At 38.1% G+C, this 15,523-nt stretch overlaps 3 protein-coding genes across 5 annotated transcripts; 2 read left to right on the top strand and 1 right to left on the bottom strand.

The window, feature by feature from the left end:
• Window positions 1–1,095: 1,095 nt before the first annotated feature.
• Window positions 1,096–4,542, top strand: LOC148926949 (beta-glucuronosyltransferase GlcAT14A-like). 3 transcript variants are annotated; one of them, XM_089058654.1, is made up of 5 exons: window positions 1,096–1,268; window positions 1,823–2,398; window positions 3,451–3,526; window positions 3,612–3,727; window positions 3,853–4,542. In XM_089058654.1, the coding sequence occupies exons 2-5, from the start codon at window positions 1,828–1,830 to the stop codon at window positions 4,368–4,370; spliced, it is 1,281 nt and encodes a 426-aa protein (XP_088914780.1). In that variant the 5' UTR covers window positions 1,096–1,268; window positions 1,823–1,827; the 3' UTR covers window positions 4,371–4,542. The 3 variants fall into 3 exon arrangements, with proteins under 3 accessions (XP_088914780.1, XP_088914779.1, XP_088914778.1); XM_089058653.1 differs by having other exon boundaries at window positions 1,097–1,268; window positions 1,644–2,398; XM_089058652.1 differs by having other exon boundaries at window positions 1,097–2,398.
• A 29-nt stretch (window positions 4,543–4,571) lies between these two features.
• Window positions 4,572–8,107, bottom strand: GAUT10 (galacturonosyltransferase 10). The gene is made up of 2 exons (XM_089058651.1): window positions 7,651–8,107; window positions 4,572–6,290 (listed from the first exon to the last, which is right to left on the bottom strand). Exons 1-2 carry the CDS (start codon window positions 7,801–7,803, stop codon window positions 4,839–4,841), a joined length of 1,605 nt encoding a protein of 534 aa, XP_088914777.1. The 5' UTR covers window positions 7,804–8,107; the 3' UTR covers window positions 4,572–4,838.
• A 975-nt stretch (window positions 8,108–9,082) lies between these two features.
• Window positions 9,083–10,487, top strand: LOC148926947 (F-box/kelch-repeat protein At3g23880-like). The gene has a single exon (XM_089058165.1). It carries the CDS (start codon window positions 9,143–9,145, stop codon window positions 10,316–10,318), a length of 1,176 nt encoding a protein of 391 aa, XP_088914291.1. The 5' UTR covers window positions 9,083–9,142; the 3' UTR covers window positions 10,319–10,487.
• Window positions 10,488–15,523: the final 5,036 nt, after the last annotated feature.

Genomic DNA, 15,523 nt, shown 5'->3' with positions numbered 1-15,523 from the left:
GGCCTACTAGAGTGACAAGATGTTAATGGGAACTAAGCCCATGCCTATATTCATACTCACATTTGTTGTTGGTAACGGTGGATTTAGAATATAAATAATTGGATTGAAATAATTTAGATCCTAAAATGAATGCATGTATTAGAATAAAAACTTTAACATGAGGTGATATTATAGTGTAAGTAGTATAATTTTTTTTCCTTCCAAATTCAATGTCATTTGAGGTTTAAAAATTATGAAGAGCTGGAATAGTCATAACGTATCAAGTCAACCTTAAGAAAAGTTAAATAATTTGACAATCTAGGGACGGCGGCCACCACCCAACCCCTGAAACTTGTTGCCGGTTACTCAAAGTGTGCATCGAGTAGATTTCATTCACGTAACATAATAATTGACGAGTCAAATTGCTAAAAAATTATGATGTTTGGTCAAATTTTGGACTGTCTCACAACTTTGAAAATCATCTAGAAAAACCCTCGAAATTTGGATTTATTCTCAATTATCTATTTTTTTTGGACTTGTATCGAATATGACATGCACAATCGAAAATTTATGTATGGACATTACCATCAATTAATTGCTCAATACTGTGTATTTATTAAATATATGAATAATAAATTGCACCTAGACGGCTAGAATTTTTCACTATCTAATAATTGCGAACAAATCGAAACTATATAATTTTTCTGACTTATTTTTAAAATTGAGAGACGGACTAGAATTGGACTGAACTTTTAAATGTTTTTTTCTCCTATTATTTACCCTAATTTGCTAACCATGGAAAGAAGTCAAATTTGAAAGATAGACATTCAACCTAAAAAGCTTTGATGATTAAATGGGAAAAAAAGAATAAAACTCAACGAAAAAACGATGGTATCTATTGTTGAACAACATTTGGTAATAATTCATATATTTAATTCCTGGTTGGTAGCTTAGTATCGTTTTCACAATAAAATCTAACAGTAATTGTAATAAATTTTCTTGTAAGAAAACACTCTCTTTTCATAAATCAGTGAAAATAAAAGCAAATAGTCGCAACAAAGAAAAAGTGAAAACATATGCCATTTTTCAACGTTTGTCAGGAATTTCGTGACCAAATCAACACCCTAATTTTGTCATATTTTGCATAAATTTAATCGATAAAACTTAATTTAATAACGTATGTTGTTTATAATTTTAACTCAAATCCCAACCTTAAGCAAACCGCCCCCTCTCTCTTTCTCAACCTTAGCAGCTGTGTGTTCTTTCATTTCTTGCATAGCATCTCCAAAGTAAGTTTTTTTTTAATCACTACAATTAAATTGATCCAAACACTGCATTGTTTCAGCTGATTTTCAAGTGGGAATCCTTCTTGCTTGGTGCAATGTCAAGATTTTGATTTGTTGTAATGTTTTTGGGAGTTCTTTATTGGAAAGATTGAATCTTGGGGGAAACCCATTGTGTATCTATGTTTTAGTGTTTGTAGTTTGGTTGTTTGGATTTGTTGTGAGGTAGAAGGTTTGGTTTTGATAGCTTTTATGGGGGTGAATGCAGATTGGAATAAAGCCAATTTTGAATTTTGATTTATGTCTTGAAATTTCTACTTGTTTTCTTGATTTATGGTAATTCAAGAACCCTTATTTTGCCAACCGTTTTGCATTTCAAAGGGGCCCTTGAAGAAAAAGGTAGCTCCTTTGTCGGTGGAGATTTGAATATCTTGGAGCTGTTTGCCCTTTCTGTGTAACTATTTAAGAAAAAAGTTGTAGTTTTTCTTTCCCTTTTCAATTCAAAAAGTGGAGATTATAGCAAGAATTGAGTATGAGGAAGAATGCCAATCCTTATTCAGGAAGGATGTTTAGTGACAGAAGATGGAAAAAACCATTCTTTGTGAATCTTCTTGTGGCAATCACTCTATTCACCGGCACCATTTTCGGGTTATATCTGTCTCAATACGCCCGGGAGGATCAATTGGAACTCGGCACTGTGTTGTTCGAGGATGCTGGGGAGTCCGAGGGGTATTTCATAGAATCTGAGCTGAGGAAGTCTTTGGAATTGGTGGAGGTTGCTGGAGTCAAACCACCAAGGCTCGCGTATCTGATCTCTGGAACGAAGGGCGATAGCCAGAGGATGCTGAGGACGTTGCAGGCCGTGTATCATCCCAGGAACCAGTACATTCTCCACATGGATCTCGAGGCTCCGCCACGAGAGAGGTTGAATTTGACTATGTCGGTGAAGAATGACCCGACGTTTAGCGCTGTGGAGAATGTGCGTGTGATGGCTCAGTCGAATTTGGTGACGTACAAAGGCCCTACCATGATTGCTTGCACTCTCCAAGCTATAGCCATTCTGCTGAAGGAGAGCTTGAATTGGGATTGGTTTATTAATCTGAGTGCTTCTGATTATCCTCTTATGACTCAAGATGGTGAGTTCTCTGCCTCATTCGTTCAATTATCGTTATATGCTTTCACATTCATCTTTTTTAAATGTTTCTAGTTCATAAGGTTAAATTTTTGATGATATCCGGCCTTGTTTGTCTTCTGATCTCGTGATTATAAAGTAGACGAAAGGGAGACTTGCTTTTATACGTTTTATGCGCTCTAGTAGTGATTTGCTTGTTTTGGTATTTCAACATTGTATTCATAGATATGGTTGGATCAAAAGAACTGCCTTTTCGAATGTTCTAGTTGTTCACTCTTTAGATATGGTAACCATATATGAACATTGGTTCGTACGAATCAAGAAAGCTTTGGATTCTTTTTGCACTCGTGACTAGTCTCTCGATGCTAATGAAATTTGAATTAAGCTTATGATTCGGGACTATTTCCACTTCGGTGAATTAGGTGATGCATTTCATTTTCGTTACTGCTTTACCTACTACCTGAACATAGACACGACATAGTAGCCAATTCGGGTTTAGTTGAAGTAAAGCTCTGTTCCATGAGTTTTCTTCATTGACCTTTTGTTAAAATAGTAGAGTATGTATTCGGTTTTACCATTTACATTGAGTTGTATCTTTATCGAAAGCTACTGCTATTGAAACTGAATACAAATTGTTCTATGCAGAAATTGTTGATAACTTGATATATTAAGCAGTGAGTGCTTTCTTTGGTTTTCGTATTGAAATAGGGCCTTGCTAGACTACATCGAAAACATCATAAAGTTCGATTTTTTTTGCGGGCCGTGTCTTCCAATTGCCAGTATCGTAAGTCTGCTATATTTAGTAGTGTGACATTATTTGTGAAACTCTTGTTTTAAGGATCCTATGTTCACTCAAGTGAAGTTATGCTCTATGTTTTCTCGAACCTGTCTCGAAATGAGGGCTTGTTATATTGTGTCGAAAACAGCATAAAGTTTGATTTTTTTTTACGGACCGTGTCTTCTAACTGAAGTATCATTGAGTCTGCTGTATTTAGTAGTGTGACACTGTTTGTGAAACTTCTGTTTTTGAAGATCCTATATTCACTCATTGTGCAGATATGCTTTATGTTTTCTCGAACCTGTCTCGAAAGCTCAACTTCATCGAGCACACACAGCTCTACGGCTGGAAGCTGTAAGTATTTCGACACTTAAAGCCTATAGCATGAAACGTTTGATGCAACGGAAATATGACCTTTTTGTTATCATACTTTTTCCAGGAACCAAAGAGCGAAGCCTATCATAATCGATCCGGGCCTGTACTTGTCTAAAAAATCCGATATCTCCTGGACTACTCAACGCCGCTCCCTCCCTACATCTTTTAAGTTGTTTACCGGTTCGTTTCTCCATCCTAGAACGTTACTTATTTATAATGTCATGCGTTGTAGACGGGATCGAGTATTTTTCGTCTGTTTGTTCGCCTAGTGGTAGTATGGTTAATGCGTCTTGCTTCTTCTGCAGGGTCGGCTTGGGTGGTTCTAACGCGCTCGTTCGTGGAGTACTGCATATGGGGGTGGGACAACCTTCCCCGGGCGATCCTCATGTACTACACGAACTTCGTTTCATCTCCCGAGGGCTACTTCCACACGGTTCTTTGCAACACCGAGGAGTTTCAGGGCACCGCCGTGAGCCACGACCTCCACTACATCGCTTGGGACACGCCTCCGAAGCAGCACCCGAGGTCCCTGACGATGCGGGACTTCAACAAGATGATGAACAGCAGCTCGCCCTTCGCCAGAAAGTTCCACAAGGACGATCCGGTTCTGGACAAGATCGACCGCGAGCTGCTCATGCGGCCGACGAACCGTTTCGCTCCCGGGGCGTGGTGCGTAGGCAGCTCGGAAGGCGGGGCCGATCCTTGCGCGATACGAGGCGATGATTCGGTGTTCAGACCCGGCCCTGGCGCTGAGAGGCTGCTAGGGCTCATCAAGACATTGTTGTCTGATGAATTTCGTAGTAATCAGTGTTTGAAGCATTGATGAGAGAGAGAGATGAGAAGCTGTTTGCAATTTTTCTAAGCAAGTAGTGTTCTTGTTCTCTTCTTAACAGATGAAGATAAAAGATGTACACTGATAAAAAAATTTTAATTATTACAAAATGCTCAAGCCAAAGAGATGGCGAGCTAACATTATAGTAGAAGCATTTTCAATAGACACAGAGTTCAAAACTAGGCAAGCAAATAGATTGAGAATGACATGTGATAAATATATGTAGCAACAATTCTTGGACAGAGCAGAGAAAGATTAATTAAACAAGAAACTATATGCTATTGCTTAACATTATATTACAACAATGAACTCAACAAACGTTTGTAATAACTAAAACATCAATGGCTAAAATAAACTTACCCTGCAAGGCTGCTACTAACCATCCCATGTGTACAAAACAATCCGGCTTCAAAACTTGGGTTTTGCAAATGCAGAGAGCTCCCGGTTTCTCGAACGAATCTAATGGACGTTGCAGTGCTGCATCAGCGGATGGCTGTAATCGACGTATTTATCCCAAAGGGGCTTGTATTTCTCCATCCCGATCTTAAGCCAGGGCTTCGAGTTCCCGTTGAAGTGCAGGACCGCTCCTTTCTCGATCAAGTGTGGATCGATGTTCGTGTAGCCAAGGCCCAGCACATGCCAGGACGGGTTCAACGGCTCGGTCAATCCGTAGAAGGTTAACAGACCGGGAGGGAGGGTCCCGAGTTTCCAGAGAGTCCTGTCGACGTTCTTTTCCTGCCAGTAGTGGTAGATGCCGGTGACGTTCCTTCTCCTCCATTCGACCAAGTCGAACACGTTCATCCCGAACGCCCAACCACAGGCGTCAGGGTCGAAGTGCTCCCGGATGAGAGGGTGGGAGTAGTTTAAGTACTTGTGGTATCTATGGAACGTCTCCATACACGTCTCGACTGCGCCATTGACATTTCCATTCAGGTTGAGCGAGAACAGAGGCGAGAGGTCTTTCTGCACCACGACGTCGTCGTCAAGAAACACCACCTTCTTCAGGGCAGGAAAGACTTCGGGAATGTAGAACCTGAGGTGGTTGAGCATGGATAGGTATTTAGGATTCCTGAACTTGATCGGAGTCCGATTGTCGCCTCCGCTTCCGGAGAAGTAGTAGCTCTGGGTCTCGGAGTCTTGGAGCTGTTTGAGTACAGGAACATAGGATGCGTTCAACCAGCTAAAGTCCTCGATCTTCTGAACATCGACCGTCACTCCTCCAAATGTATTCATGGTGAACCAAGCCTTCATTGCTGCGTAATTGACTTCGTCGGTCACAAGGTGGAAGACAATCTCCTCGGGATTTTTAGAGTTCAGAGATGTCGAATTCACGACGACCGAAGTGGCAAGGATATTGTCGGAGAAGACACAGAAATGATACAAGTTGTTATCTTTGAGCTTCAAAGCAGTTTGCCGATTCTCTTTCAGCTTCTTCTGCAAATATGCATTCCTAAACCATTCACCCGTCAGTCGAACACCGAGACAATACAAACTCTTTGGGACTTCTTCAGCTGCAATTTGTCCATACTTTGCACTCTTCTCGTTGATCGAGCTCATTTGTTCTTCAAGACCTTGTATCTTGGCCTTCAATCTCATGATCATGGTAGCACTGTCGTAATGAAGTTGCTGAGCCTGGAAGAGTAGAAGTGCCATATCACGAACAGCAGTTTCTGATTCGCTGATTGTCAGTGGCGTTCGTCTTAGTGCAGCATTAGATAGAAGTATCTGTGAATTTCGAATCTGGGCACTGAGTTCCCATGCGAATTGCAGATTGTTGCTTTCTTTCGCAATAACCAGAAATCCCTTTGCCAAAGAAATTTGGTCGTTCAACTGCCTCGTTACAGAATCAGGACTTAACATTTCGTCAGTGATGTTAAGGCCTTCCATAAATCTTTCATGTCTAGGGGATCTCTGCATATATAGCATAAAAGGGATATTGACATCAGATTTGCAATAATAAAATCAACGAAAAGTTAGGAAACTGATTAATACATAAGTGAACTACGCAACAAAAACGGCCTTATACCAAGAACCTTAAAGAAAGTTCCCTTCAAGTAACTTTCCTGTGAAGAGCTGCACTAACACCAGCAAACAGTAGAAATCGACACACTATGATCTTTTCAGAAAGATATGTTGAATCCATCTCATGATTAATTCTCAAATACAACAATGACACTCCTAGAATTTCCAAAATTCCTAAATTACCAACAAGCATGCCAGCTTTGGTAGAAGTTCACCCGAGTCACTATACAGCAGTTATATTTTGGCACTTAATTCTCTTAACTCCCAAAAAAATCTCAATTATCAACTAAGCACCACTTGTCTAGTCTCCAACTACTCAATTCGTATAAAGTATAAACCCAACATGACCTGCCCACAAATTTGCTTATCAAATTCAAGATACTCATGCACTGAGATTTTATCACTTTCTGTCTTTAGATAAACAGTTTCAGGAAGGATTGTCAGTAGTTTTGCAATCCCTATGAGAATGGCAATGTATGAAAATTTGATAATGTACGTCAAGAAGGTATTTGCCTCAGCATAACCCTTAAAAGATAGGTCTATAATTTGGTGTCTTACAATAGATGATCACATAAATTTCCCCTAAATCATTCTACGCTGGCTACAAACTTTATGCTTTAAGTATTCGAAAACTATTGTAAGCTGTATCCTATTAATACAGTGCCCCTCTCAGTAGGCAACATTAACCATAATTAGGCAGAACACATTTTAAGTTCTGACTTTTGTTAACTTCAACATCTTCCGTACATCAGCATTAGACAATATCATCATAACCTCACCAATCCTACAAGTCTAATTATTCAAGTTAAACGAGAAATACATTCTTGAACTTCAACACATGGGTGAAACCAGTGCAAGACATCCCTCAAATACGGCCACATTTGCTCAACATCTATCGTAACACAAACCATCTTGGTTAAAAGCTTAACTTCACATAAACAACAACACATCGAATCCTTATGAAGCCGATACGCCCAAATATCGGCACAAAGTACGCATAAGAACTTTCTTCCCTCTTCCAATCTCGAAGCAATTTAGACACTCAGTAACAGAAACAATTACCACTGCATTTGCATCCATTTCAATAAGCTAGCTCATGCTTTTTATCTACTGCCAGATTCACATCAAAATTCAACAAAGTAAACCACAAATTATCCACTACGACTAATCCAAGCTCAAAATCAACATAAATCACTCAAACACACAGATAAATCAAGCTCGAAATCACAAACCAGATCGATAAATTTACCTTGGTATAAACCGATCTCGAAGCGGGCCGCTGATTCGCGCGCCTCAGCACCAACACAAATACCAAAATCACAAACCCACAAAGCGCCAGCCACACCACATTCGGAAATTTCCGCCTCACCGGGCGCCGGAAATCCGCCCCCCGCCGCCGCATTGACTCGCCGCGAATCGAATCACTCAATCCCCGAAAATGCCCGTCGAATTGCGACTCGGCTAGCTCGGAATTGAAGAAATCGCAGCTCAATTTTTGAAGTGGGCTTCTGATTCAGCACAGGCTGTAGTGGAAATGGAAAGGGAAGTGATGGAGAGAGATCTCACTTGGCTTTTTATGTGAAAATTATAAAAAAAAAATTGAGCAATAGAGTCGAAAATTGGAGAAACCCAAATTAAAGAATTGAAATTTACGATTAGTTTTTTACTGGGTGTGTGGAGATGAGTTGTCCTCTCAATCCACCATGAAATCCAATTTCATCGTTTTCGTTTGCGATTTCTCTCTTTTTTCCTCTTTCATTACTTTTAACAGAGGTATTAGAGATGATGAAATTCACAATTATTAAAATTTTTAAGAGGAAAAGCCAAAATTATTCCCGATCATTTTATAATTTTGGTCCTATACTTATATTTTGAATTTTTGCATCACAAGTCGGATCAGAATTGGTCCTACACTAATAGTTTCGTCGATTTTTAAACGATTTTAACCTGATTTTGACCGATTTTAAATGGTTTCAATCCGGATGAGACTTTTAAAACCATCAAAATCGGGTTAAAACCGTTTAAAACTTGACGGAATTGTTAGTGTAGAACCAATTGTGATACAAATTGAAATGTTCAGATGCAAAAATTCAAAAAATCAAATATAGAACCAAAATCATTAAAATAAGAAATTTGATTATATGTGAATATAATGGGGTAATTACACTTTACAGACGAAATGTTTCACCAATGTTTCAATTGAGTACACAATATTTTGAGTTAACAAGTATCATACAAAAAGTTTGACTAGTGTTGCAAATTAGTACATTGCGTCTAAAAATCACTAACATCATTACTTTTTCTTATTTTTCATCCTTTCGATTCTATAATTAGCTATTATTAGCCGAAAGTTAAATGTGAATTCATTGTTTAATAAAATGCCCATATGGCAATGCATAATGTACTATTTAGAGAAATAATATCATGTTTTTAGGGTACAATTTTAGAGAAAAATAAGAAAAAGTAATAGTGTTAGTGATTTTTAGATGGAATGTACTAATTTGTAACACTAATCAAACTTTTTGTATGATATTTGTTAACTTAAAACATTTTGTACTCAATTGAAACATTGGTAAAATATCTCATATCAAATTGTAATTACCCCGAATATAATGACAATTAGTAATATAATTTTGAAATTTTGATATTTTTGGTATAAATTAAATAAATAATCATTCTAATGAGTGTCGGTGGAAAGAAGACAGATTTAGGGTTTCGTTTTTTCCCTCTTTCAGCAAACGATGTCGGACTATTTTCCGGCGGATATCTGGGTCGAAATTCTCCTCAAATTGCCGGTCAAATCGCTAATTCGCTTCACCGCCGTCTCGAAATCATGGAGGTCTCTCATCACAAGCCCCAATTTCACCTCCCTGCACCTCTCCAATTGCAAAAAAAATCGCACAATCCTCCGCCACTACGAAGAGCGGAAAAAGCAAGAGCACTACCGCCTGCTCGAATTCGCCGCTAAAGACGGAGCCTTTGCTATCAATTCCTCCTCCGGGTTCGATTTCCCGCTGAATTCCCAAATCGGCTATTACCGGATCGTCGGCTCCTGCGGCGGCCTCGTCTGCTCAATCGACGATTTGTTCCGTTTCCCTTCGCAATCCGCCGTTCTGTGGAATCCTTCCGTGAGGAATCACGTGATTTTGCCGCCGGCGTTCACTAATCCGATGGAGCCTCACATTGTGGTGCTAGGGTTTGGAATTGGGAACGGCGTGCATAAAGTCGTCCGAATCGTTTACTGCCGGAGACCGTATGACTACGCCTTCGGCGTTCCGCCGCAGGTGGAGGTGTTCTCGCTCGGGGCGGCGAATTGGAGAGCGGTAGATGGATTTAATATCAAGCTTAGAATTTTGGAATTTATGTGGTCTCAAGTTTTATTGAATGGGATTGTGCATTGGCTCGGCTACGAACCGATTGATAATGATGATGATAGCTATAATTACAGCTCCCGTAGCTCGATTTTGTCGTTTGAGATCGATAGCGAGGTGTTTGGGGAAGTGATGTTGCCGGATGTGTTGGCAACGGAAGGCGTAGCAAGCATGTGTCTCTTTGCTAGTGAGGGATCTCTTGCTTTGGTGAATTACAGCGATGCCTCCGAGAGCAAGGCGTGTGATGTCTGGATGATGAAGGAGTATGGCGTGGGGGCGTCTTGGACGAAGCTGTATAGGATTGAATTGGCTGGGGGGTTCGAGAGAGTGGTTGGTTTTAGGTACGGTGAGGCTCTGCTGGCTCTGAATGGGCTGGAGTTAGTGGCGTATAATCCCGAGAGTCAGGGGTGTCGGAGTCTTGGCATATATGGGGCTCCGAGGTCGTTCTATATTGATGACTATGTGGAGAGCCTTGTCTTGCTCGATGGGGACAGGGAGCCGGCTGAGGAGGATCTGAACGGGGACGTGTTAGAGGGTTGGGTTTAGATTATATCGATGGATCGACAGGCAAGGTTATCCGGTTTTGTTCTGTGTTAGCTTATGCTGAGAATTGGGTTTGGTTAGTTCTTGAAATTTGAAATGGAGTAGAATTTTTGTGCTTATATACTTTTCTGTTTGTTTGTTTGATATGAATATGATGATTGATTTAAGATAAGTGTGTTTTTGTTAGTATATATTTAGTCATTATATTTGTGCCTACTTGCTCTGCAATTTTTGTGTTATAAGATGGATAAGCTTAGCTTTCTCTGCTTGATTCTTCCCAAGTCTTTTGATTGTTGGATTGTTATTCACCTTAAGACATTGTCAACTGCTATAGTAGAACTTGAGGACTGAGAAAACATCAAACAAAAATCTGGGTTTAACTAAGTAGTATGAAATTGGAGGCATGAGCCCTAGAAGTAAGGGGTGAGTAAAATAACCGAAATTTGAATAGCTGATACGTACCGAAAATTTGATATTTGGTTCAGTTTTTTTTTTTCTCAAATTTTGGTTCGGTTCGGTTTAATTTTTTGCCAATTTTTTATGTTTTTCGATCCGGTCCGATTCGGCTTGGATGTATAAAAAGGAAAGTCCGAATTCGATTTTAATAATTTGTGTATATACTATTATAGTTGGGTTCGGTGTAAAATAATTTTTCAGTTTTTTCGGGTTCGGTTTTCCAGATAGTTGGGTTTGATTTAAGTTTTAAAAAAAATCGGTTTTTTTGTTTAGAACCCGTTCAGTTTGGGCAAAAAAATCGAACCGAAACCAAATTTTCGCAAAGGTAATTTGCTTGTGAATTCCTATATTTTCGCCAAATTTTGGTTTTACATACTAGCTTTGAACATATAAATCATCGAACTATTGTTTTGTTTTTGATTTTGCAACCAAACTATTGACACGTTCTGATTTTGTAACCAAATTATTGATTTGTTTTTATTTTGCAATCGATCAGGGTTTCAACACTAATATATCTTGATGACTTATTTACGTGGCACTATCGTACGACATCTAAAATGACATCACGTTTAGGCATTGAACAACTTCATAATATACTAAATGAAATACTTCTTTTTGTTGGATAATGATTTACATTAAGCTATATTAGAGTGAAAATCTTGTTGCAAAATCATAATATATCAAATCTCAAGTTTGATATATGTAAAACCAGAATTTGATGAAAGTCATAACTTGTTTGTTAGTTTGTTAAGAATCCGAACGAGTATAGCTGAATCTCATTCACCCAATTCCATTTCTAGATTCGGTGTATCTTTATGTCCCTCTATAAATATCCTTAGTTTTTCATAACTTGTAACTTAATAAGTGTTAGATTTCCTTTTCTCATTATGTCGATTGTGAGGGAATTAAAAGACATTCCAATCTCCATTGTGTTATTGCCAATTGCCGTCGGTATCTTGATGCTTGCAGCTATCAAACAAGCCAGCTCTATGGTGATGCCTCAAATCCACGTGCAACAATTACACATTCGAGAAGATTCCATTAAAATCGGCCTCGAATTCAGTAGGCATAGAGTCCCTTCTCCCGTCCGTTACAACGATGTCAACATTACTTTGTATCATGCCTCCTCGGACCAAGTGGCCGGCCAGAGCGTCATCCCGGGATTCAACATGGGTTGGGACGAGAAGACGGTCCATCGGGAGGCAGTGGTGGCGGCTCGTGGGCTTCCATGGGAAGATGCGCTGCGGAAGATTGGTGACGGGTCAACGGTGGATTTGAGGGTGGCGTTGACCACCAAGTATAGGACGGATGACTATGACGACTGCTGCTGTTGTACGGTGAAGAAGGCGATGGCGGTGGCGGCCGACTTTCGGGTTGATGGCTTCGGCAAAGCTTCTAACAAGCCGATGATAAGGCTCCAAGATTTGGACTCAAATGGCTTAAGTAAGGGTTTTATTTATCTTGTTATTCTCTCCGTTTTGGTCGTTTTAAGGTTCATTTATTATTTATTTATCATTTGAGAGTAAAGGCATGTATGCCTTTATCCATTAGCAATAGTACAAAATATAGCACATGAGATGTTATATGGACTTATGGATGTTATATATGGATTCGTGTTAAACCTTATTCGGATTGTGGGTTAGTTGGATTGTGTTTGTTTGGAGTAAAATTTTACAATTCTGATCCTATAAATTTAGCGGACTATTCGGATTACTCAGAAATTTTGAGATGCATTGACATGGATAATCATTCGTGCACTAGAATAGTTTAATGAAATAAAAAATATATAATTCTACAATTCCCTACTTAAATAAGTACTACTACTATGAATTAGAAGTAACATATACCCCCAAAAGAATGCATTTTAATTGCAGTTCAGGCTCCAATTTTTCGATGATTCAGTTTATTTTTCGATGATTCAGTTTCTCTTTCTTGGGCGAAACAGAAGATGTCTCGTTCGGGGGAGAGAACGGGCAAATCCTGTATGACACAATATATCTGACAAGTCGCACTAGAATGATTCACACCACGAAACTCATTCTCAATTTCCACACAAGTCGCACTATGTTTAGCTTTTTCTACTATATCGAGATTAATTAGGTTTCTATATTTGAACTCCATAACTATAATGATTAAATTTAATTGATATATCTATATAAAAAATAGTTCCATAATTTTAGAGATTGATTGTTTGAGTGAGTTAAGATTATAACAAAAATATGGATATTTTGGGCTTCGTGGAGTAAAAATATTACAAATCGAAGCGGACTAATTTTGGAGTATTGTTAGTGGAAAATTAGAGACACAAAGAAAATGTGATTGCAGAGAGTGAGATAAAAAGAAAAATTTACCAAAAATGTAAGTGGACTAATTTTGGAGGGCAATCCAAAATATTATAAATTATCGAATATTGTTTTGTTTTTGATTTTGCAACCAAACTATTGACACGTTCTGATTTTGCAACCAAATTATTGATTTGTTTTATTTTGCAACCAAACTATTGACACGTTTTGATTTTGCAACCAAATTATTGATTTGTTTTTATTTTGCAATCGATCAGGGTTTCAACATTAATATATCTTGATGACTTACTTACGTGACACTATCGTACGTCATCCAAAATGACATCACGTTTGAGGCATTGAACATCATCATAATATGCTAAATGAAATACTTTTATTTGTTGGATAATAATTTACATTAAGCTATATTAGAGTGAAAATCTTCATTGTTGCAAAATCATAATATATCAAATCTCGAGTTTGATATATGTAAAACCAGAATTCGATGAAAGTTTATAATCATAACTTGTTTGTTTGTTATTCATCCCTCTATTTCATTCACTCAATTTCATTTCTAGATTCGGTGCATCTCTTTATGTTATTCATCCCTCTATAAATATCCTTAGTTTTTCATAACTTGTAACTACATTTTTGCTCAAAAGTGTTAGACTTCTCTATGGTGGTGCCTCAAATCCACGTGCAACAATTACATATTCGAGAAGATTCCATTAATTCTATCATAATTGTTACCCGATATTTACTCACACTTTCCTTCTATGTTTTGTTATTTGTTTCCTAGTTAATAGAATTAGTAGATGGAAAAATATTAAGAGTAATTATTTTCGTGGTACCAAATTAGGTTTTCCTTTTTTGTTTATTTTTCTTTTAGTTATTTTCCTTTAGTTTTATTTTCCATAAGTTTAGGATTTTCCTTTGCCTATATAAATGCTTCATTGTTGAACTTAAAAGACAGACTTTTGTTATTAATTTTACTTTGAGTTTTATATTCTAGAATTCTCAATTCATTGAGTTCTTTTTACCAGTTCAATCATTCTTTACACGTTTCTGCATTATCTTGTTGTTGGTATATGTTCGGGCATAACTTTGTCTACAATATCGAAATTTACATTTTGGGTGCGTAGATTAATTTCCACCCTTCTTTTCTTCGTTGCAAGTCAGTGATCGGCGAGGATCGTATCAACCTCATTATGGCGTGTGCAAGGGCTATTTTGGTATTCATATTTTTCATATTGTATATTAGCCTATGGATAATCCTCCTAACACTTTTCTCCATAGACACACCTCAATTCTACATACACCAACTGCGTGTTCAAGAAGATTCTGCTAACTCCTCAAATCCTAATAGTAACACCTCCGTTTCCATGGACTTCGAATTCAAGAGACGAATAGGCTTTCTCCCCCTTCGTTACAACGGTGTCAACATTACTTTGTCTTGTCTCTCCACTTATGAAAACAGTAAAGGCTCCCTCAGGCTGTCGGACACTGCGTCGTCCCTGGATTCGACACGGGCGAGAAGAAGACAGTCCATCTGGAGGCGGTGGTGGTGCCTCGTGGGCTGCTGTGGGAAGATACGCTGCGGAAGATTGCCGCCGGGTTAGAGGTGTATGTGAAGGTGGATTTGAAGGTGGATTTGAAGTGGGTGATGGCGGCGGATGCGATATTGCCTATTGATCGCTCCGGCATGGTGTCTAAGAAGCCGATACAACTCGATTAGCGGATGTGTCATCTTAGTCGGGACGGAGGGAGTATTATTTAAATTTTTTTTAACAAGTTTCATCATCGTCTTATTTAAATTTTTAGTTCCACTATTGTATACAAGTTTCAAATATCACGAAATTCGAATGATAAAAAATAGTAGTAACCAAATTATACAATTGAGGAAATAAAACATAAAAATGTTTCAATACAGTTCCAGAAAATTTGGAAAATTTACAATTGAAAGTCGAATGGTAAAAGTAGTAAATTAAACAATTGAGGAAATAAAACATAAAAATATTTCAATACAGTTCCAGAAAATTTGGAAAATTTAGTTATTCATATATGTTGGGGCATAACTTTGTGGGATACTATTATAAATGTTTACTCAAGAGTTAAAAATATAGTACATGAATTTTATAAAATAATTCACTACTAGTGTAACATTTTTAAAAACTACAAACACTAGATAAGAATGATTTAACATTTGATTCAGATTTCAAAATATTTCTTATGGAGAGTAGATATATTAATTGAGTTACCGACTATATCAATATTGTCAAATGATACGAAAGAATATTGCACCTAGGGTCATCCTATCGGGCCAGCCCAGCGGGTTCTGGGCCAGTCATACTCAAGTTGTTGGCTAATCGCATTGTGATATTTTAGATTACCACTTTAAAATCCAAACTCTATAAATTTAGCAAGCTATTCATGTTGGTCTACAAGTTTTCGACTACGTTGACATCCCTAA

The sequence above is a fragment of the Salvia hispanica genome, chromosome 5, assembly GCF_029641045.1.
Source record: "Salvia hispanica isolate PSC_SH4W2 chromosome 5, Shi_PSC_v1, whole genome shotgun sequence".
Taxonomy (NCBI): Eukaryota; Viridiplantae; Streptophyta; class Magnoliopsida; order Lamiales; family Lamiaceae; genus Salvia; species Salvia hispanica.
This window is presented reverse-complemented; position numbering and strand designations above follow the sequence as displayed.

Coding starts and splice junctions, on each gene's coding strand:
- LOC148926949 (XM_089058653.1), top strand. CDS start 1,795: ATGAGGAAGAATGCCAATCCTTATTCAGGAAGGATGTTTAGTGACAGA. Junction 2,399..3,450: donor TCCTCTTATGACTCAAGATG/GTGAGTTCTCTG, acceptor CTCATTGTGCAG/ATATGCTTTATGTTTTCTCG. Junction 3,728..3,852: donor ATCTTTTAAGTTGTTTACCG/GTTCGTTTCTCC, acceptor CTTCTTCTGCAG/GGTCGGCTTGGGTGGTTCTA.
- GAUT10 (XM_089058651.1), bottom strand. CDS start 7,803: ATGCGGCGGCGGGGGGCGGATTTCCGGCGCCCGGTGAGGCGGAAATTT. Junction 6,291..7,650: donor CGAGATCGGTTTATACCAAG/GTAAATTTATCG, acceptor CTATATATGCAG/AGATCCCCTAGACATGAAAG.
- LOC148926947 (XM_089058165.1), top strand. CDS start 9,143: ATGTCGGACTATTTTCCGGCGGATATCTGGGTCGAAATTCTCCTCAAA.